Below are 25,910 nucleotides of genomic sequence, written 5' to 3' on the forward strand. Positions count from 1 at the left end.
CCATATTGGTATTACCAGTGAAAAGCAGTGTGATGGTGACCCAGAACAGATTGCCTTGTCATATTTTGTCTTTGCCATGCCCTTTATTACATGACAGATAGGAAGAGTGTCTTTATCCAAACATCCTAACTGGCACTGATGTTCCACACTGGAAAAAATCTTATTTATAGCACAGACTTGGATGGATTCACTTTGAAAGAAAAAGCAGCATAACCACAAACCAGCAAAAATGCTATTCCATCATTTCCATCATGTGTAGGCTCAACAGTGGCTTTCATTTACAAATCGTGGTTTTGAAATAGTTCAGAGAAAACACACACACATGCAGAACATTTACATGTCTAACGGCTGCAGCGCTCGTATTGTTTGTGTCCCGCAAAGATGAAGATCGGGACAGAGGTTTTTCATCAGACGCAATTTATTTTGGTCCACTCTGACGTCAAGAGAATACACGTTTCATTCAACATGCAAGAAAGTAAGTTATTTATAACCCGCAGCATCTCCAGGTTGTGATCCTTGAGTGCGCAGTGAAAGGAATACTCCCCATAGGACTGATGTAGTGTGCCTCCATAACAAAAGCCACGCAGCTCATGTGCTATGGTGCCAGAGAGGTACGGCGCCCTGTAACTTCAACAAGGACGCGTCGGTGGGGACAGACACGGCTGAAAAATAGGGAGATTGCGAAGAACTGCAAGAAACTTTCTGCTTTGAATCATTCATTTTCTCCCATTTCCTCCCTCTTGCATGTCAAAGCACCGGGCACTTTGAACATGGACATCCTCTCCTTCTACCAGGTAAGAGAATCAGCGGACAGTAAGTTGCTCTGAGAGAATATTAAAACACTAAATTTTTTGAAAACGTAGGTTTCTTAATTCAACTTAATGTCGTTGTCTTGCGTCGCAGCTTTCTTCATTTTAAATGAGGCTGGTCACCATAGATAAACCCAGTGCATTATACATAACATCAGATGTGTGAATAAGGTTTAATATAAAATCTATTAATATTTACAGCATGAATAACATTTCAAATGAGAGATTTAAGGGAGAATCAGACGAACCAACCCAATCATTTGTAATGGAGCGCGTCTCTGTCGCCAAGTTCTCCAAAATGAGAACCACGTAAAGCTCACAGCGTGCCGCTATTTAACGTCGCCTGTCTCATCAGCTGTTTGTATTGTCAGCATTTCAGTTTTAGAGATGAAAAATCACATTGACGCACAGCCTCACAGACATATTTTGTTCCAATATAAAGAGATGAACGAGGCTGTTGTTTTTGCGCACGCATATGTTCGTGGATGCTTTCGTTCGTCATTCTTCGTCGCTTCGCTGAATATGATGAAAAAGACAAAAGGAGGCTGCTGCTACGAGAAAAACTTTGATTTCGTTATTCAAATATATCATCATAGATCATTTATCAGTGTTTGTTGATGAATCTAACAGGTGCTGTTACCATGCTGTCTCTTGAATGGACGAGGTTTTTGGACATTAGGCACTTTGGAAAGCTCAATCATCGTCTGTCACTATCATTGTCTGAGTTATTATATAAAGACTATATTTCCTATATCAGAAATCTGTAGTAGTAAGTTACATTTATAACCTTTAAGTTGTAACAGACTGCCACCTGCTGGTGGTTTGATTTAGCAAAACATTAGAGGAACACATAATGTGTCTCAAATTATAAAGGTTTTGCAATGTAAGCTGAACTATTTCAATTATTTGTTCGAAGGGCTGTGAGCTGTAAGTTCAACGCTGAGACGATCTGTGATTGGCTGGGAGATGGCAGATATACTGGAGCTGCGGACAGATGGAAACTCGCTCCTGAAGGCAGTGTGGCTCAGACGCCTGAGACTCACCAGACTCTTGTTGGAAGGTGGTGCTTATATCAACGAGAGCAATGAACGTGGAGAGACGCCGCTCATGGTGGCCTGCATGTCCACACACACTGACCAGCAGAGTGTCGGCAAGTCAAAGCTGGTGAAATATTTGCTGGACAACCAGGCAGACCCCAACATACAGGACAAATCAGGTAGAACAGCGCTAATGCACGCCTGCATCCACAAGGCTGGACACGAGGTGGTGGATCACCTGCTGAGCAATGGAGCTGATCCCAGTCTGGAGGACAGGACCGGGGCCTCAGCGCTGGTCTACGCCATCAATGCAGATGATAAGGAGACACTGAAACTGCTTTTGGACGCATGCAAAGCTAAAGGCAAGGAGGTCATCATAATCACCACAGACAAATCACCGTCTGGCACTAAAACTACCAAACAGTACCTGAACGTCCCCCCATCACCAGAGCTGGATGAGAGGTCCTCCCCAGCATACTGCACCTCTCCTTCTGATATTAATGTTACTGCATGTCCCACACCTAATCAAGAGCAACAAAACACAGTCTTCAGTTTCCAGACAAAGCTGAAAACCTCGAGCTCAGCTGTGAAGCTCGCCAACGGGCCCACATCTCCAACACGCCGGCCTGCAAACCCCAAACGTGCACGTCTGCCTCAGCTGAAGAGGCTACAGTCAGAGCCTTGGGGGCTGATTGCTCCCTCAGTCCTGGCTGCAGCCGTCGCCCATGAGGAGAGTAAGAAAGCCAGCTCTGATGAGGATGTAGTAGCAGGCGTAAACGGCCTCTCTCTGAGTAAGAGGTCAGCTCTATCTCGACATAACAGTGTGGATGGAAAGGACAGCTTATTCCCACCGGTGGGTGAACAACCCTGTAAAATGACAACCTCACTATCAGTTCCTCCAACGTCCAAAGCATCATATGAGAGATCTCTTGGCCAGCACCAGCCGCTGGCACGGCGCAGCACTGTGCCCACAGAGCAGGAGAACAGCAGCTGCAGCAGTGGTCTCACCAGCCTGAGAGACACAATGCACAGGAGACGTCTGGGCAACGATCACTACGACTCTGACTCACAGCTCTATTCAGACTCTGCCATGTTAGACTCTCCTAAGATCCCAGTGGAGCGAAGGAAACTAAACACGTCTCCGCTAGCAATGCTGACCAGCTCCAGAGAATCTCTAGACAGCAATGCTAGCCCATCCTCTCCCAGCACAGCACGCAGGCGTGCACAAGGCCTCCTGGAGAGGAGAGGCTCGGGTACACTGCTGCTGGACCACATCTCCCACACCAGGCCGGGACACCTGCCCCCTCTCAACGTCAACCCCAACCCTCCCATCCCTGATATCGGGGCTAGTAGCAAGCCCTCCTCACCTCTGGCCACAGGTATTAGATCTATAGCTCCAGTAGCACCAAACACACCAAAGAGAGGTGGCCTCAAGTGCAAGAAGAAACTTGTGAGAAGGCACTCTATGCAAGTGGAGCAGATGAAACAGCTTTCTGATTTTGAAGAGCTGGCTCATTAGTTAGCGATGGTGCTTATGCAGCACATATTGTGGAGGTAGAAGTGTTCACGCCACAAATTGTCAGGAAGTTCGTCCATAGGTTCAGCTGTGTAGACTCACAGCCATTTAGATGTTGAATAATGTATAATTTCTAAATATATATATACATATATATTGAAACTGAGCAATATGGATAGATTTCCTCCCTGTGTTACACCCAACCTTATGGATTATTATCTTTTCTTCACAACATCTGCTGTATATGTATCACAGTTTTGAATGTAAATGCCAAGACATGGTACTTTTCCTCTGAACTAGCTCTTACATGATAATGTAATGTGTAGGGAACATACAGGGTCCATTTGTAGCCAACAGGCCACTTGGGTGCACTTTGTGCATATGTAATTAGCAACATTAATGGACTTTCTTTGGAAAAGAAAAATGTGATGCACTTGTCTGAGATGTAGCTTTGAGTAAGATGAAATTTGACTGTTTGTAGCAGATTTGTACAAAGTGCCTTCAAGATAAAGAAACCTAAAAAAAAAAAGAGTGGACAGATACATTTAATGTATTAGGAGCATTTTTAATTCATGATGATGTAACCAATATGTGTTTTATTTCAATATTGTTGGTCTCACATGGAACAAAATGGATAGATGTGATGTGAATGAATGAAAAACATGCCTTAAGAAACAGGTAAAAACATGGGCTATGTATAACAGCACTTTATTGCCCAGGAGGAAAAAAAAAATGTTGCTATTAACAGTGTTAGAAAAATGTTCAGAGCACACGTAATTCTTACATGATGAATTTAAGTAGCTGAATGACATTCGAGCCCTTAGCCAACACAGACATTAGTGAAAATTGTCAAAATGTCATTTCACGCTAAAGGCAATCAAAACTAAAGATCATACAGCTTCCATGTAATTACCTGTGAAGCACTACTTCTGTTTAAGAAAAAAAAACCTAATTTAATCCATAGTATTTTTGCAAGTAGTTTGTTGTATATTCTGAATAAATGTCTATCACTTGTGAAGATCTGTTTTTGTTTGTTTACTCACTGGCCACATTTAGTAGGAGCTCAGCTGATTGTAGCCACACAGATACTCATTAGAAAGCACACCAGCGTTTCCTCAGGCCACTTGGCAGTCCATTGTTAGTAATGACGATCATCACCACCACCATCATCATCATCATCATCATCCTCATCTATGTCACTGTGATTATGTCAGGCCAACCATAGAGGCACTCAGATTCCACAGCTTCTTGGCAGCTTCATCATCCAGACCCTGAGGGGCCGCTGTTTTAGGGGCGCAGTCGCTGTAATCAGAGCAGAATTTAGACTTTAAACAGAACTTAGACATGTGACTCGGTCTGCTCCCGCTGTGCTGATTTAGTCACAAGAATGAAATATTATTCAGGATACAGTGATGAATACAGATGGGACTCACAGTAGTATTGCAGCATTTTGTCCAACATAATGTTGGAGTTCAGAAGATTCTGTGATAAGCTTCATACTGACATATTTTCCTGACTATTAGGAGGAAAATACACCACTGCCAGCAAAATATCAATCAATATTTTATAATTATTTTACAAAGAACTTTCAGTTTCTTCAATTTATAGACAGCAGAGATTAAAATGCGTGTATAAAAAGGCGCATGGAGAGTCTGTGCTTTTGTCTAATTCACACATGCACACACATTCTTGTGAATGATGGCAAATGGCTAAACGGTTCAGAGTTCAGATAATGTCTGCAGAAACGGAAGTAGACACTCCTTCTGCCAAAATGGGATTACCAGCCGGGCAAAGCAGGTCACAGCCACCTGATCCGCACTGGCCCCAAAAGCCCCAGATTCACTGTGTGGCCATTAGTTTGCGATAAATTGATTAACTGTTATTTAGCTTGGGAATGTGGGAATATGCACCACCAAAGCCCACCTTGATAAGGGCCTTCAGCTGAGTCCTGTTTTATTATCTGATCCTGATACCCCATTTTGAATGGATCCCTGTGCTAAAATCTAGTTTTAAAGTTGTACTGATCAATATTTTTGACATAAACAACATCACTATCAAATGACTGCTGTGCTGCATGTGTAATATGAACGGGGTTGCTTGTAGCTGCAAACTCAGAGATGGTTATAACCCAACTCTGCAGTCCCCTTCAGCTCTGTGGAGCCTTTTAATCTTTTTGAAATGAATGGTTTCCACCTGAAGCATGCCGCCGATTTCACCAGAAAAGCTCTGATAAAGCCACCGTGTGCTTCCTGCCCTGCACCAAACGGCAGGCCGACAGGGTTAGGCCTAGCTGGTGAACATGGAGGAGCTTTCAGAGCCACATATTTCCCTACGGAGGAGTCAGCAGGGAGCGTGAAAGGAGAGTGAATACTGGACTAACATTCATCAGGTTGGCGGGAAAGTGAGGCTAAAAATAAATACTAATGTTACTTTGCTGCTGGATAATTAGGCACCAACATTATGAGGAAATAATATGTTGTGTTTACAGCTTATTCTGCTGCCCCCAAGTGGCAAAAATATAATTATACAGTACACAGTGCACAGAGTGTGGGAGCAACAGAGGTGAACAGGGGCCATTTCCCTCATTTTCGCTCCAGGGTTCCCGAGCAGGTTAAACCAGTAATGATAGTAACAGAACATATAGAGATATTCTGCACTGGCATTGGCTGTCGCACCTCTGACAATGCAGCTACCGTCTATTGATTTCCAATGACTGACCTGTAGTAGAGTCCACTTTCATTCTGCAGGCTTTCCTCCACAGCGCAGTAGATGGTGGTCTGGGCCCCTTGTGTTGGAGACTTGACGATGAACATTAGTGGTGTATATAAAAGTCTCTTCCACAGGGGCAGCATGGGCCAGAAGTGTCGGCCGAGCTCAGTCCGGATCACTCCAGGGTGGAGGCTGTATGTTGTTACTCCAGTACCTGCAAAATGACAAAAAATATGAGTTTACAGTGATTATCTGAAAATAAACATACAGCAGACGCAGTTCTTTACACACTGCATAATGTTTGGTGTGAGATACCAAAGGCATCAGTACCTTGTAGCCTGTGAGCCAGCTCCCTCGTAAAGAGCACGTTAGCTAGTTTGCTTTGCCTGTAGCTCTTCCAAGGGTTGTAATCTTTCTCCTGATGTATGTCATCAAAATGAATTTGACCTGTTGAGTGAGAGCACATCCTTATTCACATTGAATGAGACTGAAAAGACATTCCTGAGAGGGACAAACATAAAATTTACATCTTTTGACCTGGAATGGAAAAAGAGAAAGGCAGCACCTCTTTCGTGAGCTAAACTGGAGACGTTGACGATGCGGCTCGGAGACGACTTCTTCATGAGATCCAACAGGCAGTTTGTTAAAAGGAAGTGGCCCAGGTGGTTCACACCGAACTGCATTTCAAAGCCATCCTCAGTCTGCCATTTTGGACAGCTCATAACACCTAGAAGTCAGAGGATTAGCTTGTTTGACACCTCCCACCTGCTCGCCTGAACACGTCATGCGTCAGATGTCATTTGCACGTCTACCTGCATTATTGATGAGAATGTCCAGCCTCTCTTCACTTGATAGGACGTCTTTGGCTAGTTGTCGCACAGACTGTAGAGATGCCAGGTCCAGCTTTTTGACAATAATATTGTCATTTCCGCTCCTCTTCTTCACGTCCTCTGCAGCTTTATTAGCTCTGTCCAGGTCCCGACAGGCTAGAATGACCCTCGCGCCTGTAACACAGGAGCAAATGTCGTACGTTTCCAGGTGAAATTCGAAGATTAAAGGCTAAAATGTAAAACCCACTAACCCCTTTTAGCCAGGTCAACGGCAGTTTCTTTGCCAATCCCAGTGTTTCCTCCGGTGATCAAGACGGTCTTTCCATCCAGCGAAGCCTTGCTGTAGCACACTCCACCTGCCATCCATTTCTTCAAGCTGAGAAGACCCACTCCTGTGCCAAAGTCCACAAGTTACAGTAACTTACTCTCCTCCGACTATGATACCTCCTCAGACAACTTCATTTTGATAAGTTACACGATCAAACACCGCCTTCATATCCTAAAGGATTACAATTCAAACTAGTGGCTACGATTTTGATAGTCAGTTAATCGTTGCAGTCATTTTCCAAGAAAAAATAGGAAACATTTGTTTGAAAAATGAAACGAAAAGATGAAAAATGATTGACGCTGATTGAACCAGCTTCTCGGGAAATTTTACCTTTACTGTATTTTTATCCTTCACATTTGAATGGTCTGTCAGGACTGAGTGAGTGCAGCTCTGTGTTTACCTCTGTTAAATAAATCTACCTGTCTGTCCATCTGTCTGTCCAAGGCAATAAGACACAGCACATAAAGCTGCCAAAATGACATAGTTTTAACAAGTCAGAAGACTGTGTAAATACATCAGTCTTCTGTGTTACTATAATGAAAGCTCACATTGTTTATTTAAATTATGGGATAGTAATGATATGCACTAATGGTGCTGCTGTGCTCTAATGCAGCTATTACAGAAGAACAAAGCAGAACAAAGGGAAACATGTCAAATTACTTCCAAATACACCCGGTTTCAATGTTAAATAATGACACTGTAATTTGGATATTTTTGATAATAAGCTCGTAAGTAATATTGTGATTTTCCAAACATGCAATCCAAGTCATTCCAGAAATAAACAGTCAACGGTCTCAGTTAACTGAGAAAGCACAGACTGCACACCATTTTATCGATCATCAGCGAGGAGCTGAGCTGAAAAATTATACGATCTGCTTGTCATTAACAGACCTACCTGTCACTGTGACGACAATAATAGTTTTAGGATACTGGAAAAGAAGTGATCTTGTCGCTGTGAAGGTCTGCATCGTCCTGCCAGCCTGTTTACTGTCTATGCTACTGAATTAAACCTTTCTCTGTTAGAGCTCGATCACAGTATCTTCACTGTGTTTAAACACGCTGCATGAACTGCAAGATCACTGAAAACTAACGAGAAGAAACGTCCTTAATAACAGCAGCTTCCGCGCCCGAAAAGTTACATAACACGCTACATTCCACCCGGAAGTACCGCCTACTGTAAGTGCGTAGAAGAATCCTATTGGTTCTTCGTCATGACGAGCTTCTCCAAAATTGGAAAGCCTGTGAAGCTATGCTTACCAGTTCGCTCTAATATACAATAATAATAATTACACAGCTCAAAGTGCTTTACCAAGACATAAATGACAACGTTATTACATTTTAAAAGCCAACAAAACAAATGAATGAATAATGGTTATTACAAAAAAGCATTAAAGCAGGATGTAAAACAATAACAGTTACCAAAAAAAGGAAAAATGAAAATGAAATACAATAACATGAAATGAAAATATGACAGCAACAGCACCAATGATCATTACCATAACCACTGCGACCATAAGTTTGTAAGCCTGAACAGAAGTGAACGTAATCAAATAACAGAAGTTCTAAGTAAGAGCGAGCGGTGAGTTTTAATAACTAGAAAAGTATCAGCTGATGTCGATTTTGGATCTAGAAAAGCGCCTTCACTGTATGTCTTTGTTGTGTTTTGTTTTTTTTTGTTTTTTTTTTTGGTATTTTTTGGACAACACATTTGTACATGAGTGAAAGAATCTTTCCCTGAATACTTACTGGAATCAGTGATTGCTGATCTCCATGTTTCATGTCATTCTGTCACAATACACACTTTGTACTGTACACTGTCAGTTTGTACTGGGGTTTATAAGCATTTGATGCATTTTATCATGTTTCATGTAAATTATGTTCAAGTCTTTGTTGTATGTTCACCCAGGCTTCAAGTCAAATTCCTCTCTGGGGAAAATTAAGTTCAAAATAGCTGCAGTTGTTGAAAAGCTTACAAAGATAAGCACCCCAGGATGAAATTACAGAAATTACAAAGATCCAGTCTCCCACAACAAAGGGTGGATTAGCCCTGACTAATCTGATGTGTTATCACTGGGTGTCATAACTGAGACTTGTAACAGAATGGGTTAATGATAATCAGTTTCAGAAAGTATAGATCTATAATGGATCAGTGTTAGACTTTACATGTTCCAGCGAGCTAAGATGAAAGATAATTGTATAGTTAGAAGCAAATGCAAGTCCTTGAATGACATACACAAATGCTTTGGAGGTAGCCAATATTCATTCTTAGCACCTATTGCTAATAACCCTGACTTTCAATATACTTGTACAGGTGTGTGGTTCAGAGATTAGGAGGCTGCTTGCATTACAAAGATCCATGATAATGTGTGTATCTGGGTGATGCATTTAAGTCTTTTCAGCAATACGGGAAAAAATGTCATATTCTTTGAATGCACTTCTATTATTACCTATAAGTCAGGAGTTATTTAAACTCAACTCCACATTATGCAGGTGGAAAGTTGAATATTCTCTCTAATCTTAGTATGAAAGCAGCAACACTCGATAAGAAAGTGATAACATATATATGACCAGTTGATGAATGTTAAGACTGCAATGAATATTAAACATAGCTGGGAAACGGACCAAAAAGAAATCACACACTGCAACAAATGAAATGAGGAAGATAAAATATCTTAGATCAAGGTGATATATGCTTGTTTTTTTCTGACGATATATCTTCTCACCAGGAAGGTTTTATGTCACAGAATTTCAAGCTTTTCTGTCGTTAATTATCTTAATAAAATACTATGACTTCTTGCCTGGATTTCGCTATTTGTTCTGAGCAACTTAATACTTGAAACTAGCATTTTCAGAATCATAAAGATGTTTGATCAACACTGGTAAGTACAAAACTACATTCACTTGTTTTTTTTTTGTCTGGTCACATTAACTTTAGGAAAACTGTGGGTTGTTTGAGGCTAGATGTTTTGACTTGCTTTATAGATCTTTGTCAGTGAAATGGTCTTCTTCTTCTTCTAGCAGGTAATTTATCTTATTTTAAGAAACATTTGTCCTGTTTTATTGCTTTTGAGTTTTTGCACTGCATGAAAAATAATACTGTATAATAAAACAAATGTGACTCCTTTTCATTTAATGTGGTCCTATCCATCAATTGCAACCCTCTAATCTTCTGTTCAAATAGAAATTGAGAAAATTTTAAAACAGTAATGGATCCAAAACTAAGTACTCTTGGCAGTAGCTCTTCATCTGGTCAGTTGCAGTGTTGGTTGATCCATCATCTGAAATCAAATTCCTACAAACCCTCCAGCAGAGGTCGCTCCAGGCCCTCAACACAGTCTCAGTGCTTTCTCAGGGAGTCCAGTAGATGGAGTACATACTGTACATTATATCAAGCCCCAGATGATGTTTTATTTTTTCCATCCACTGTTACCAATCAAGTCTAAGAACACTGAGAGAGCACTTTATATAGCATCAAATTATATCCTGAACTCCTACGAGCAAATTAAGATGTGCCTCTGCTGTTGTATGAGCAGACAAAGGAAGAAACCCGGCAGCAGCAGCAGCACGATGACAGTAATAATAGCATTACACCCTCAGATCTAAATGAAAGCCTGATCATTGCTGCAGCTGAGCAACTGACTCTTGTAATAAAACATTTAGTTCCTTTGCTTATTGATGAGAGTACAGTTTTAATGTGTCAGATCAATAAGTCATCCTACGTTCCTTTAACTTGAAACCACACTGATGAAGGCTATCATTATGAGTCTGGATGGGGACTACATTTAGAGCTTTGACCTTGGACTTTACAAGGTGACTTCCAAGAGTCCCGACTGTGGAGAACAGCTGAGAGTCTGTGAAGGTGGAGAGCATGTGGACACTGTTTGCATACCATACGGTCAAAGGTCCCTGTAGAAAGTCAGAAAATTATGTAACAACATAGTCCCTGTCCCTGTGTGACTGGAATAACCAGTCTGCATTAAACACTAATCTGTGCACAGTTGATCTTCACTGACCTTCTCTGCAGTGTTAGAAACATTAATTTAGGAATCTTATTTTCATACAGCTCAAGACGTTGTATGTTTCTCGATTACTGCATTATCATCAGGGCTTTCCTGAGCTGACCTTCATCAATGCAGGCCTCCTATTCTCAAATGTAGTTCTTCAGAGGTGACCTGGCTGTCTGTTTTGCTGGCTCACCACCAGGCCTGTCATGTGACTGCTCTGCACACTTCCCAGTCTTTCTCCCAGTATGGTAACCTTCCCCTGCTAAAATTAGAGGGCCCTCTGCTGAGACGTTTCGGAATGTGACTATCCTGTACCCATCCTGCAGATGGTAGGGGGACCTCTATAAATTCCACCATGACTGTCAGGTTTTAATCCTTACTTGAGTTCACATCTGCTCAAGCAGAAGAAGTATAAGGCCTTAAACACATTCTGAGGTTTTGTTTCACTAAAAAATTTTGCTAAAATGTGATCTGAGTGCAAATGTGTAAATGTTCTTCTTCATAGTAACACACATTCATTTGTCTAGAAATATTGCACATTGTTCCTCAGCAACTAGTACTGCACATATACAGTATCAGCAAGCTCTATGTATTTGTTATCCACACTTCCAAATATAACATATTTTATCAGGTAGGTACATGCATAGATAGATAGATAGATAGATAGATAGATAGATAGATAGATAGATAGATAGATAGATAGATAGATAGATAGATAGAAAGTAGTTATATAGTAAGTTATTCATTGTCAACAAAGAGAAATTAATTTCATAATTTCATTCAGGTTGTAAAAGACAAGACAAAAAATAAAATATGAGCCACATTAGTCAGATTTTTGTGTTATTATCTTTTTTTCTTTTTCTTTGCTGGATGCTGCATTTCAATAGCTTTTTAAAATCTGTTTACAGTAATATTACGTCATGGTTTTCCAACAAGTGTGATTCATTCATACTCTGAGAAATGGGCCTCAGGAGTCAGTAATTTATTTTAGGCAAAAAATCAAACTGGTAGAATTATTTCAGGAAAAAATACTAAATTGTGTTTTTGCCCTTAAAGGACCATTTCTTCTACTCACTCACATATTTTTGGCAACTTTCCACCAGTTACGTGAAGTTTGCATTTACTCCTACATAATAAAGGGAACTGTGTGTCTGCTATAAAAGGTCACAGACAGGTAAGTACACAATGTACATATTGTGAGGAATCCAAATTTGTATGATACTATTCCTGCAAACTCACAATTGAGTGTAACACACAACCAACAACTCATATGAGAAATGTGTTGGCAAGCTTTCGAAGGGGCTTTTTGGGCTTTCACTGATTTTCCACATCAAGTCCAACTCTGTGAAACAGTTAAACATGGAAACCCACAGACTGAAAAGCATCACCCTGATGATGTCATCAGGGTTAGAGTTGCATTATTGGAAAAGCAGTAGCCAGCATTTTCATGGACTTTGGTCCATACCTGAGACTAAAAGTAAGCATATTCTTTTTTAAATTCTGTCCTTTAACGTGCCTGATGTTCATTACACATCTGCAGCTTTAGTGTAAAAATATCTTAAAAAGTATTGAGAGAATCATTGTGTCAGATTTCTACAGTCATCTCTCTGTGTGTGGGAGTGTTGAGCTTGTCAGGGAAGAAATCCAGCACCTACAATTTTATGCAGAGCTGCAACAATTTATTGATTAACCACATTGTTGTCAACTATCAAATGAATCACTGCGTATTTAATGATTAATCGGTTTGAGTCCGTTTTTTATGGGAACAAATTCTTTGATGCCAGCTTCTGAAATGTGAATACTTTCTGGTTTCTTCACTCATCTATGGGAATAAAATGAATATCTTCGGGTTGTGTTGTGGACAAATCAAAACATTTGAGGACGTCGCCTTAGGCTTTGGGAAACACTGATCTTACAGGCCAAACAACTGATTTATTAAAGGAGTGAAAACATTAATCGTCAATGAAAATAGTCGTTAGTTGCTGCCCTACTGAAATGTGATGGCAGGTGACCTTCGCTGGGGATGACCACGACATGAGCGGATCAGATTTCATCCTGATCCGGAGCGTTTGGTGTCTGTACAGCGGAGGAGCTGCTGCCGCTCAGCCGCTGTGCTGTTCGCTCCCTCTGACGTACCGCGTCGCGCCGCGGAGGGGCGGGGAAGAAGGGCGGTGCTGCGGCCGCTGCTCACTATATTGCAGGGATCCCAGAAGCGGTTAGCCCCCTCTTTGTTCTGAGTTTCGTCGAGTCTCAACCGCAAAGTGATTCGGGCCAGGAGACATGGCTGGATATCTGAAAGTCCTCAGCTCTCTTTCGAGGTCTGCCGCCGCCTTTTCCAGAAGCCCCGCGGTGCTTGCGCCGGCTGCGAATTGCCAGCCTCAAAGAAACTGTGAGTGGAGGGATAACCGGTGCCATCCTCAGCATCTCGTTGTGCTGACGGTGATCCGCTTGCTTGACCTCGCTTTGTGCTAAGATGATGTAGCTCATGTTACATTTGGCTAAATGTCAGCCGAGCCAGAGAGCGACAAATTCAGTTCGCCGGTGGAAGCCGGTGGCGCCGTGCTACGCAGCTATGCTAGCCAAGTTGCGCCTGCTGCTAGCCAGCCGGGATGCTGTTAATGGCGTTAATGCTTTAAGGGCAACGATGCTCTAACGCTTCCGAGTGTCTTTAATGGCTGTTTTATGCTTGGTCGAGTGGAGTGCAGGTTGTTTAGATAACAGAGAGGCTGTAAACCCCGAGAGGGAGGGAGGTGAGGGCCGGGGACGCGAACCGGCCAGCCGGGGAGAGCTGTCTTTGTCTTCCCCTCATCTAAAGTTTGAGGAACAGTTGACAATATGAAGAAAGGCGTTCAGATAAATGAATGAGACGTTCACTAAAAAAATGTCTCCTCTTAAAACAGACGTGACCGCACGACCTTACGTCCCACTTTGTCTCCATTTAAGAGATAAATTAAGGGCAGTAATTACGCCGTAAAAACTGGCAGATGAATCAAATGAATCTTTCGTTTTTTTTGGCCGTCTGTGCGGAAATGTCACGACTGAGGCGAGAATTCAACCGCTGTCACTCAAAAGCAAGTTACATCATTTGGCCAAATATCAGCCGAGGGTCTGCTCTCCAGCCAGGACGTTATTAGAGAAACACCGACTTGGAAAAGTTTTCCCGAGGTCACCCTCCGCATACGAGTCTGGTTTGTGGGGAGCAATGGCCGCCGCTGCCACAGCTCGCTGCGTCCTACATAACGTTTTCCATCTGGGTTACTTTCACTCTGCAGCTCTGACTCCTGCAGCGTGACTGTAAACCCCCGAGCGGCTCGTTACCTTTTTATATTGCCTCTAATCGTTTACTAATTGTATTTATTATTCAGATCAGTGGCAGGAGAGCAGCCAAAATGAGTTTTTTTTTTGTGTGTGTGTGTGATGTGGAGCAGGGAGACAGATTCATCACGTGGCCTCTGCAGACATCCCAAATTTCTCAGCTCTGCTGTGTTGTAGATACTGTCTCCTTGCAGCTCCGCTCAGTGTTTATGGAGCAGGGGGGTTACCTGAAGGGCACTTTGGCTCTTCAGTGTGATTGAATCAACGTGTAAGTTGAGCTTTGTACTGTCCCCAGCTGTCAGTGGTGAATAACTGCTGCCCTGTGTGCACCTCCAGGAATGTTTCAAGCAGATAAAACAACTCACTTAAACCCAAGAGAAAAGGTCCTGCGTGTACCTGTGATAGGTGTCAAATTTGTGGACGTGCACCTGTTGCAGCACCATCGCTGCGTTTTCTCTGGAGCTTCATTCAGACGTAATCTGGGATGTGAAGCGGTGAGCTGATCTGTGACCTGTGATTGAGTGGACAATGCTTTTCCCTTTTTTTTTTTTTTTATTGCAGTCACAAGCTGCAGTTGGCTGCTGCGATAACATGCCCTTTAAATTTTGGAGAGCTCGTAAAATTGGCCGCCGTGCTGTTTCGTCTTGGTTGTGAGTTTTACAAAGAGAAGGCGTAATGCTGCTGCTGTTCTCCAACTTTATTGTGTAAACCTTGAAGGCTTAAACCGTTCATTGACCGACCTTCTCGCAGACTTGTGCCGTCTTGCCTGCAGCTTGAGTCATTTTGTTTGCCCGGCGAGCGCTTTGTCTTGGTGCAGAAGTAAAACTGAGTTGAAAGTTAACCAGAGAGGACATAGAGGAAGGTTGTTGAGGTCATCTTGTCAAGGCACACATTGTTTGAGACTCTCTGTGGCAGCTTGCCCCAGATGTATTTTTGCACATGTTGAGCACGTAGTAACGATCTGAGTATCAAACCTCACGGTCCAGCTCTCAAATGAGCTGTAAACACCCTGTGCTGCAGACGGGTGTTTAAAAATGCTGATGCTGAAAGTTGGCACTGAGTACTTGGTCATATTGAGGGTCTTATTCACTTATTCTTTAATCAGACATTTTATGGTTTTGTAGATTTTTACTCTGTTACAGCTGTTTGAGTTAAGACAGCAGTCAGTGCTGAGGCATTTGAGAAGTATGATTACTTCAGTATAACACTCCAAAGTGAAGTATAAAGCATTTTTGGTGTCAGTGGGGCAGCCGTAGTTCAGGTCAGTGTCCTTGGGCAACATACTGAACCCCAAATTACCCCAGATAGCTGCGCCAACCGTGTGTGAGCGTGTGTGAATGGTTACTGCTCCTGATGAGCAGGTGGCACCTTGCACAGCAGCCTCTGCCACCAGTGTATGAATGGCTGAATCCTGGCCCGTGTTGCTGAGCACTTTCCATGCTCAGTAAATGCAGGTATTGGTATAAACATATTTTCCCATGCAGTTCTTCCATTCCACCATTTTATATTGGTAGTGTATTCCTGCTCCTCATCATCTTTGTCTTAAGCCTCCAGTAAAGGGGGAAAAAAACCCTGCAGGCCTCTCCTCAGTGCACGTATGAATGATGTGGCACGGAGGCCCACATGACTTTGTTCCAGCTCGCCCTTCAGCGGCCAGTTTGTTGATACATTCAGAAGTTACATAACCTACTCAGCTCCCTCCTGCGCGCCCCTCCCCCCGCGCTGTGATAGTGCAGTCCCGTTTCAGCAGATTTAGGTTAGACAGTCAGAAATGATGCCAAACAGTAGCCGTTAATGACTTATCCATGACGTGCTGCGGCAGAGGCTGCTGTTCCAGTGGCAGGTTTGACCTTCTCCGCTCATGAGGTGCTTAATTTCTCCGGATAACTGTTAATATTTTTACTGCCAACCTGTGTCATGAACGGCATGTACAGTATGAGTAATGGTGCTTTGGAAAAGCTGAGTTCGAGGCGACTGTTTGATGCCTTTTTCCACCTTCAGTACGTGTTTATGATGAATGGGGCAGCAGCTACAGTACAGATTATTTTCATTTTTAATTAATCTGACAGTCACTTCACATCACATCATATTCTGACACAAATATTTGGCATTTTTGCTTGAAAACTGACACCAATGCTAATCAGAATAGCTGGTGCTACTCAGTCAGCCTATTCCAGCTTCAGTGACAGCATCTATACAAACTCCTGTCGACTTGAAATTGGGCACACTGGGGACAAGGTCGGCGGCTCTGTCCATGTCCTGCTGTGGAGTGACTGCAGTCATCTCAGAGGATAGATTTAAAATGCATCAGACAAAGTGATTCTCAGTTTCCTTTTTCACATGATCTGCTTGGCCAAGGTGGCAAATTCCCCAAACAAGGCCCACGTGGTGGCGTGTATGTTGCCACACATATGCTGAAGCCCAGACGACGTCTCGAGAGGTCAGCAGACGGTGCTTTTCACAATTACCAATGCTGGTGACAAAATCTGGGATTGCTCCAAAGAAGACTCATATGTCTGCTTTCCCCGTTTCTTTATCTCAGTTCCGTCATTGAGTGTGATTGTAACATAAAGGTCACAACTGTCTTTGCTGTAGAGTTATTTTCAGTGCGCCCTGGTCACCATGTATCTGCAGTGGGAAGGGTGAGTGTCATATTAAGAGCATGGGAACAGAGGACGGGCTGTTTTAACAGGTGTTACCAAGGCTTCATGTTCCCAGTTAGGTCAAATGTCCTACATGGATGTTTGGTATTTTATTAAATTCCTTTCATATACATGTTATATGTTAAGAAATGTTGGTTGTTTAAAGATTCCACCAGGCTCTTATGTTTACTTGCATTATGCTGGGAAGGCTTTGGTAGGAGTGGGGGAGTATTAACTTGGCTGGGAAACAGTCACTTGATCCCCCGCACCTCCCCCTGTACTTTTCTATTCGCTGGAATGGTCCGTCTGGCAGGACTCTCACACACTGAGCAGAATGAGAGCAGATATGATTAGCGATACTAATCTACGGTGATCCGACTAGAAAGCCAAGCAGAGGCCACTCTCTCAAAAGTCATTGTTGGGCGGAAAATAAAGCGCACTTAGAGTTATTAAAGTTTAGATGTGCTGAGAAACACTTTGTAAAAGTAGGTTGTAGACGTGGACGTTTTGAGAAGCTTTCACTGTAATTGGTATCGTAATTGTAGGGTGAAACTGTGGCCTGTATATTAAAAGTAAAGCCTATAAAATCTTTCTGTTGCAGTGATTTAACTGTAGATGTTGAATGACTATTTTCTTATAGGCTGAATGCGAGTTATAATTAGGGTTTCAGCTGCAGCTTAAAGCTACTCAGCTGAGTTTTTAGTAACCAGCGGCGGGCTCGAAGTGGGTCCAGTTGTGTTTGTATTGCATGCACAGACTTGGTTGCAGGATATTTTCCTGATGCCGCATTTAGACTGTTCCACTGATCAGGGTGTCTCCAGATAAATACACCACTGAACACTTCTGGTGGGACATAAGTGAAGACTGAGAAAGCCATGTAAGACAAATGTCCATCGCAAGTTATGAGATCCCAAAGTGATGTTTTATCCTTCATTATTTCGTCTGACCAGCATTCAAATGTGACCTGTGGGTGCAAAGCAGGCAAATCCTCACATTTGAGAGGCTGTAAGCAGCAAATGATTGGTATCTTGCTGAAATAATCGATCAGTTCTTAAAATTATTCAGTTGGCTAACCGCCTTAGCACTGGTAAAATGGTTAAAAGATAGTTTTGTTAACATGTTACATTATGGTCACAAGTCCTCAGTGGAAGTGAAACAATTCGCTCATTTAAAGAGTTTTTCTTCTTCTCCAATTTTGGCTTCTAAAATGGGATTTTCGCTGCTTTTCTTCAGTATATATGACAGTAACCTGAATATCATTTAGCCTGAATGATCAATGGATGAAATGGGGAAATAATATGCAGATTGATTGATAATGTGAATGACTGTTAGTTGCAGCCTGGGACACAGATATTATCTGGCAAATGTGAAAGAGGAAACAGAAAGCACTGCTGCCTGCCCTCCACAGATGGCCTCAGAACAGGATCTCGTTGTTTTTTCCCCAGTCGATGTAGTTTCCTGTATTTCTGATTGCTTCTCGGCGTCGTCCGCTCATGGATATTTGAGCATGTTGTTGTGAATGGAAAGCTGCCTTCACTTCAACCCTTTTTCTACGTGTGATTGACAGATGCCGACAAACGCATCAAAGTGTCCCAGCCGGTGGTGGAGATGGACGGAGACGAGATGACCAGGATCATTTGGGAGTTCATCAAAGAGAAGGTGATGAAGTGCGGTCCGGGGGTGGGGGTGGGGGTGGGGGTGAGGGGGGGTAAACACACAAACACTGGTGTGAGTCTCAGAGGGCGACGAGCCCACGCTGTCTGAGTCGCCTATTTTTAAATCAGGCTGACACGTGGATGTGAGGGGAGGGTTGTGTGGATGGTTATGCATGTATGATGTGGGGGAAGGGCCTCTGTGGTCTTTCACTCAGTCACTGGCTGGTTGCCTCCTGAGAGCAGATGGTGCGCTGGTTCAGGAAGAAAACGTGGGGAATTAAAAATCCCTCAATGTTTTCTGACAACTGATGACTGACAACTCATTCTGTTGTTGTACTTTGTTGTTGTAAATTAATACATACTGGAAATCATGTAATCCTCCAAATACTTTTAAGTCTGTCGTTAGAGCGAATAAGGTTTTATGCTACAGGTCGCACAATTCTGGAGCAGCACAACAAACTATTGTCACATTCATAAAGAAGTCAGGTAGTCACCACAGTGAGGTAGTCCTCTACTACCTCACTGTGTTACTGTACTTTCTTGTGTTTTTCTAGTCCAATGCTGAAGTGTTTGCATTGGCACTAACTTCAGACAGCTTTTTTTCCTGGAATGTCGCCACCGACACTCAGTTTGTAATACTGCAGTTATATAAATATTGCAGCAATTTCATCAGTGGGCCATCGATTGATCACCGTCGTGTTACCTCATTCTGTGATTGATGCCGACTGAACAGACATTTATTCAGATAAAAATCTTCATTGTTATCATTTCATTCTAAGCAGACTTTTGAGGTCCTTTCATATTCTTGATTCTACCTCAGTTTAGTATCTTGTGCCAACAATCCCCTGAATGGATTTCACTCAGGGATGTTTTATTTGTAACGTATCCTCTTAAAAAGCCAAATGTCCATCGCAAGTTACCATGTTGACATTCCTGATTTGTTAAAGTGTGTGTGTGTGTGTGTGTGTGTGTGTGTGTGTGTGTGTGTGTGTGTGTGTGTGTGTGTGTTTTTGTGTTTTGTGTCCTTTAGCTCATCCTGTCCAATGTGAATGTTGAGCTGAAGTATTATGACCTGGGTCTGCCGTACCGCGACCAGACTGATGACCAGGTCACCATCGACTCTGCCCTGGCTACGAAGAAGTACCACGTGGCGGTTAAATGTGCCACCATCACACCCGACGAAGCCAGAGTGGAAGGTGCAGAGCGAGTCTTTAACAAGCTGTTATACATTCCTAATTACAGAGCAGTTTGGATCTAATAAAGCACTTTGTAATGGCTGATTTTGATACGGCCATATAAATAAACTGTATTATTGTTATATTTAGTCCAATTAAATGATGCACGGATGTTTAAGGCAAACCCTTCTACGTGCAAACTGGTGAGCACGCTGTAGGGTGATCAGAAACATTTGTCAGTATACATGAAGACGAATGAATGATTTTCTTGGTCTGCTGTATTTTTCTGTCTTGCTATAATTTCTTTCATCTATGTGTAGAGTTTAGCCTGAAGAAGATGTGGAAGAGCCCCAACGGAACCATCAGGAACATCTTGGGCGGCACCGTCTTCCGTGAGCCAATCATCTGCAAGAACATTCCCAGGCTTGTTCCAGGATGGACGCAGCCCATCACCATCGGCAGACACGCCTTCGGCGACCAGGCGAGTCTCCTCTATCCTGCTGAAGGAGATGTTGCGGTTCAGCGACGACAGACTCGGTCGTTTGAAGTTTCCTAAAGTTAATGGAGCTTGCTGTGTTTCTCGTACAGTACAGAGCGACAGACTTTGTTGTGGACCAGCCCGGCAAATTCAAGATTATCTTCTCACCCACTGATGGCAGTGCAGGCAAAGAGTGGGAGGTCTACGACTTTCCTGCTGGCGGCTGTGGAATGGGCATGTACAACACAGACGAGGTGAGTGTAGGTTAAAAGGTATTTTTAGAATTGTTAATCTCGCTCTCAATACTTTTATTACTACTTAACCTGCCTGTGGCCAATTTGTTCTGACTGAAGACAAACATCCGGCAAAGCTGGTCAGGCATAAATGCTTGAAGCTAAACTGTTTTCACTGAAACAACAACAGTGCGCAAGTGAATATTTATGGCAGCAGGTTGATCGGACATACACCCTCACATGTGATCAGCTCGTAATAAACTACAGTTCCCATGTTAACCATAATCACTCAGTGTAATGGAGTGACTCGATGTCTTTTTAACGGACAACAATAGAGGTCCATGGCACCAATGAAATACTTGAGAAAACACTGAGTGGGATCTAATAAACGCTGGTTGGTTGGGCTGTAAAATGGGATTTGTCCACAATAAGAAACTACGTAGCTTTATGTTGAAACTCACAGGATTTCCCTCTGTGCTTGACAGAAGTATGACTTAACAAAGAGACCTGAGTAAGATGCTCAGCATATTGAATGTCTGTGAGCTTCAGAACGTGTGTGGGACCTCTTATGGCTTTGAAAAATATGTAGCACTATCCATCTTTCAACATGTGCATTTTGAAGAATTGCACTAGAAAAGGTTGATGGAATTGGAAAAAAATCATTGGGAAACAAAAAAAAAAAAAGTTTTTAGAGTCGCTTGCGTGACTGATCAGCTGTTTCCATTCCAAGAGAAGAAGCTGCTCCTGCAGATTAAAAACGTTTCATCGCTCCTCACAGATCTGATGCCACATTTCTCACATTAATACATGAAACAAACAGAAGTGTTGTATTTCCAGCGCGTCTACATTTTTTTCTTCCCTGTTTGAGGTCCGAGTGGAACTCCAGAAGGGCAATCATTTGCATTTTCTTTTGCCAACTTTCTCAAAATTTGGTTAAAATTTCTGATGCATTTTGAGGGAGAACAAAGGAACACAAAACGATAAACTTCATTTCTTACCTGAAGTTTAAGTTTCTTTCCCAGTCTCTGCCACTTAAAGTGTATTGTTAGTACTTTTGCAGTTACCCCTCATGTTACTGTAGTTACTTTAGTAAAATATTAAACTTTTTCAGGCTCAGAAAACCTGATAGTGATCTTGCATTCTGCTGAAGGCTTTTTGTAAACTTGACACAGCAGTCGCTGTGGTAGACTCACCTCTTTTCAACCTGCTACTGTTTTGTTTGCCGTCATCAGGACCGGACTGTTTGATTTAACAACATCAGAGGTCACAGCAGATGACTTTCAACTTGTCGAGGAGAAGGTTGTTAACCTCCGTGCTACTGATAAAGTGCTACAGCGGTGTTTGTATTTTTCCCCCCAACAGTCTATTTCAGGCTTCGCACACAGCTGCTTCCAGTACGCTATTGGCAAGAAGTGGCCCCTGTACATGAGCACAAAGAACACCATTCTTAAAGCCTACGATGGCAGATTTAAAGACATCTTCCAGGATATCTTTGAAAAGTAAGTGTCTTCTTTTTTAATCATTTCTTTTATGCACAAATACACAATGATTTTGTTAAATTACCTTTTTTTTGCTCTGTGCCATAAACTAGAACACGGTAAAAAATGATTACAATAATTAGGATTTGAAATATTAAAGAAAAATGAAACATTTAAATGCTGTAGAACACAGTCAGAAAGTGAAAAATGGCTTTAGTTTATTATGTTTTTGCATCCTTCAGGCATTACAAGCCCGAGTTCGACAAACTGAAGATCTGGTACGAGCACAGGCTTATCGACGACATGGTCGCCCAAGTGCTGAAGTCTTCTGGAGCCTTTGTGTGGGCTTGCAAGAACTACGATGGTGATGTTCAGTCTGACATCCTCGCACAGGGTGAGATGTTTGGAAAGCAACATGACTGCTGCTTGGCTGGGAAATTGTTATGAAATACTGAAAGCTGTAGGCATTTGAGATGCTGGCTAGTTTTTGAACGCATGTGGGTTCAAATGGTCTTTAATTTGCGAGATCTTTATTGTCACAAACATTCTAATTCATCCACCGATTTAATTTCTTTTTGTCAGAACGAGTCAAGCTTTCTACGTAAAAATCCACGTTTCTGATGTTGCAAAATGTAGATTAACCCAACTTGCTCTAATAACCGTATTCTTACATAAGACCTACCTCTGCACCAGGACCACATATACTTACCTGCAACGATTGAATAAGAAAAAGATTTATTTGTCCAGAAACTGAGTCATAAATTGGGTTAAAAATGTCTTAAAAATCCTTTAATTTAAACGTGTGATACCCGTAGACACCCCTGTGTGGGTTGCTTTAAGGATCTGTGCATTTCGTGTTTCCCGTTTTAGGTTTTGGCTCTCTGGGATTGATGACATCAGTTCTCGTGTGCCCTGACGGCAAGACTATTGAGGCTGAGGCCGCCCACGGCACTGTGACAAGGCACTATCGCGAGCACCAGAAGGTCAGTAACCGTCTTCAGCCGTCTTGGGGCTCTGAATTGGAAACATTTCAACTGGGGAATGAAACGGAAAATATGTCAAGGCCAAATCATGGGCTTGCAAACAGACTGTGTAATCTGTGGAGTTATACTGGCACCGTGTGGTGAAAATCGAGAATGAGGAGTAGTCTGCTTAAAAGTATTCAATAAATGAGTCATGACAATTTTTAAAAAAAAACATTACTGTGAAACACTTAAAACGGCATTATCCTCACTCTGCTTTCAGGGAAGGCCGACCAGCACCAACCCCATTGCCAGCATCTTTGCCTGGACCAGAGGCCTGGAGCATCGTGGCAAGCTCGATGGCAACCCCGACCTTATTAAGTAAGAGACGTTTGACATTAGTAAGAAACGTTCTGACCCTGGGGTGAAATGTGCCTGTTCTAAACGACTCTGTCTGCAGGTTCTCCCAGATCCTGGAGAGGGTGTGTGTCGAGACCGTTGAGAGCGGCACCATGACCAAGGACCTCGCAGGCTGCATCCACGGCCTGTCCAAGTAAGTTCATTACTGTGTTGATACTTAGGTTTCACAGCGTGGTTGGCGATGTAGCTCTGACCTCTCTGTCACTTATCACACATTAAAATTGACCTAGTTTTTGCTCCCAGTAGTAGTAGTTTTGTCTCCAGATCAGAGTTCTTCATTTACGCTACTAAGCTCTTTGTTCACTGTCATGCAGCACGTCGGCGACTGCACATCCATAACATGCTCAGGTTGAATGGTGTCAGTAGTGAGTCAAATATTTATGTCTAAACTGTAACAAACTTAAGTGTCTTGGAATTTACTGCATGGTTACATAAACATGTTTTGCCTGGGAGGCTTCTGAAGGTGTAAGGAAGGATTCAGCCCCAGAGAGCACTAAAAATAAGGACTGGAAAGCTCCTATCTATGGGGCATCACACTTAGGTAGAATGAAAGGTATGAGTGCATCTATTATGATCCTGATTGCAAAGGACAGGCATGTAAATCTAAAGAATAATAAAGCATTTTTTGGAAGATCAGGATGTCATTAGACTTGGTAGATCCAACGTTTCATGTAATCCACAAGTTGAGTTCGATCAACAGGAAAATATTGTGCAGCTATTAATTATCAGTTAAATTAAAATTTTTAGCATACTATCATTTTTGTGTCTCAATTGTCAGAATTTGCTGCTTTTCACTGTTCTGTAGCGATGAGCTGTGAGAAATTTTAAATGGCCATTTTCTGATATTTTAGCAACCAAACAATTAGAAAAAAATAATCAGCAGTCTAATCAATCATGCAAAAACTCATTAGGTGCAGCCCGAATTTGAAGTATGTATCCATTTTGTCCATGGAGCATCATCATCTCAAGCCTATAACGGCACCTAAGACTGAATATTTGGTGCTTTCACAGGCAGATTTAAACCACCACCAGTAGTCTGAAATATAGCAATAAGAGAGGGCGTTAATTACCCCGAGTCTGACCTGCTAACGTCTGATGCAGGTTGGGAACACACCCTCATCTGTTTTTGACAGGAGTTTAAGGCAGATATGGTCTTCTGTGGCCCATTTGGTTTAAGGTTTGAGGGGTTTTTTTACCTCTCAAAGTCGTATTTTCGTTGCAGGATGTTTGTGAGCAGGATATCTTTGAAACTTGAAAACAAGATGTCAATGAAGTTTGCTTGGCCCCAGAAAAAATGGATTAGTCTTGGATCAAAATGTGGATCCAGGAGATTTTAAAGGACTCTGAACATCGTGAAATATTAATTAAGGAGAACTTTTGGTAATTTCTATTGAACAAATGAACATCAGTGATGAAGAACAAACTTCACACGCATTGATCCAGGTACAGCTTAAACATTGACATGTTATTAAACCCTGACTCAAGGGTTGTGTAGCCCTGGTTGCCGTCTTATTCGCCAACGTGTTTCTGCACGACTGGCTCACCTGCTAGCTTGAACATATCTTACCTTTTTCTTTGGAACATTTTTCATCAATCAGGCATTGCAGCTCACAGGAAGACATTTTTCAAAATACTGTCATGTAATACCAAGTCAGACTGTGTTTGAAGATGTTTTTTATTGTGCGTCTTACTCATTCTAATGTTTAAGTAATAATGGTAATGTTGGTAATGATTATGCTGTTGTCAGCCAGCAGCATTAATTCATGCTAAACTGTGATGATAATAAAAATAACAAAGCTCATTGACTGTATTGCCACAGTTTTGTTTCCTTAAGTGTGACGTTAAATCTTCTGATCTGCTCTGTCTCGTCTTGCCTCCGCAGCGTCAAGCTGAACGAGCACTATGTCAATACTACAGACTTCCTTGACGCCATCAAGACAAATCTGGATAAAGCCCTTGGCAAGTGAAGGACTTGAAAGAATATAGTTAGCCTGGAGATGGCGGTGTACCTCCTTTTTGTACCTCATTTTTAACTTAAAAAAGGTCAATAAATCCACTTGCATTTCACCTGAAGTAAAACAATGTACTGTCTGTAGGGTTATGTAGTGTTCTATTAGGTTATTAAATGGTTGACACTTCCACCTGATGCCTCCCTAGCTATCTGTCCCGTTATTGGCAAGGTTTTATTTTTGTAATGTGAAGTACTGTATTCAAATACTGTGTAATGCCTTGGGCAGGACTAAGCCTGTGTCAAACATATTTGCCAATAAATAACTTGTTTGACCCACTATTTGTGTTTTGTTTTTTCTTTTTTTAAAC

General features: G+C 42.2%; 3 protein-coding genes across 3 annotated transcripts; 2 read left to right on the forward strand and 1 right to left on the reverse strand.

Annotated features, from left to right (window-relative positions):
* Positions 1-465: 465 nt before the first annotated feature.
* On the forward strand, positions 466-3,946 carry ankrd34c (ankyrin repeat domain 34C). The gene is made up of 2 exons (XM_076733033.1): positions 466-794; positions 1,726-3,946. Exon 2 carries the CDS (start codon positions 1,776-1,778, stop codon positions 3,363-3,365), a length of 1,590 nt encoding a protein of 529 aa, XP_076589148.1. The 5' UTR covers positions 466-794; positions 1,726-1,775; the 3' UTR covers positions 3,366-3,946.
* A 108-nt stretch (positions 3,947-4,054) lies between these two features.
* On the reverse strand, positions 4,055-8,378 carry LOC143322109 (retinol dehydrogenase 13-like). Its single transcript, XM_076733034.1, has 7 exons — positions 8,125-8,378; positions 7,153-7,293; positions 6,884-7,075; positions 6,637-6,798; positions 6,402-6,518; positions 6,081-6,285; positions 4,055-4,664 (listed from the first exon to the last, which is right to left on the reverse strand). Exons 1-7 carry the CDS (start codon positions 8,195-8,197, stop codon positions 4,568-4,570), a joined length of 987 nt encoding a protein of 328 aa, XP_076589149.1. The 5' UTR covers positions 8,198-8,378; the 3' UTR covers positions 4,055-4,567.
* A 4,906-nt stretch (positions 8,379-13,284) lies between these two features.
* On the forward strand, positions 13,285-25,881 carry idh2 (isocitrate dehydrogenase (NADP(+)) 2). Its single transcript, XM_076732584.1, has 11 exons — positions 13,285-13,622; positions 18,758-18,849; positions 19,876-20,041; positions 20,341-20,501; positions 20,609-20,752; positions 22,094-22,230; positions 22,452-22,603; positions 23,080-23,192; positions 23,455-23,552; positions 23,632-23,724; positions 25,474-25,881. The coding sequence occupies exons 1-11, from the start codon at positions 13,514-13,516 to the stop codon at positions 25,556-25,558; spliced, it is 1,350 nt and encodes a 449-aa protein (XP_076588699.1). The 5' UTR covers positions 13,285-13,513; the 3' UTR covers positions 25,559-25,881.
* Positions 25,882-25,910: the final 29 nt, after the last annotated feature.

The sequence above is a fragment of the Chaetodon auriga genome, chromosome 6 (genome assembly GCF_051107435.1).
Source record: "Chaetodon auriga isolate fChaAug3 chromosome 6, fChaAug3.hap1, whole genome shotgun sequence".
Lineage (NCBI taxonomy): Eukaryota > Metazoa > Chordata > Actinopteri > Chaetodontiformes > Chaetodontidae > Chaetodon > Chaetodon auriga.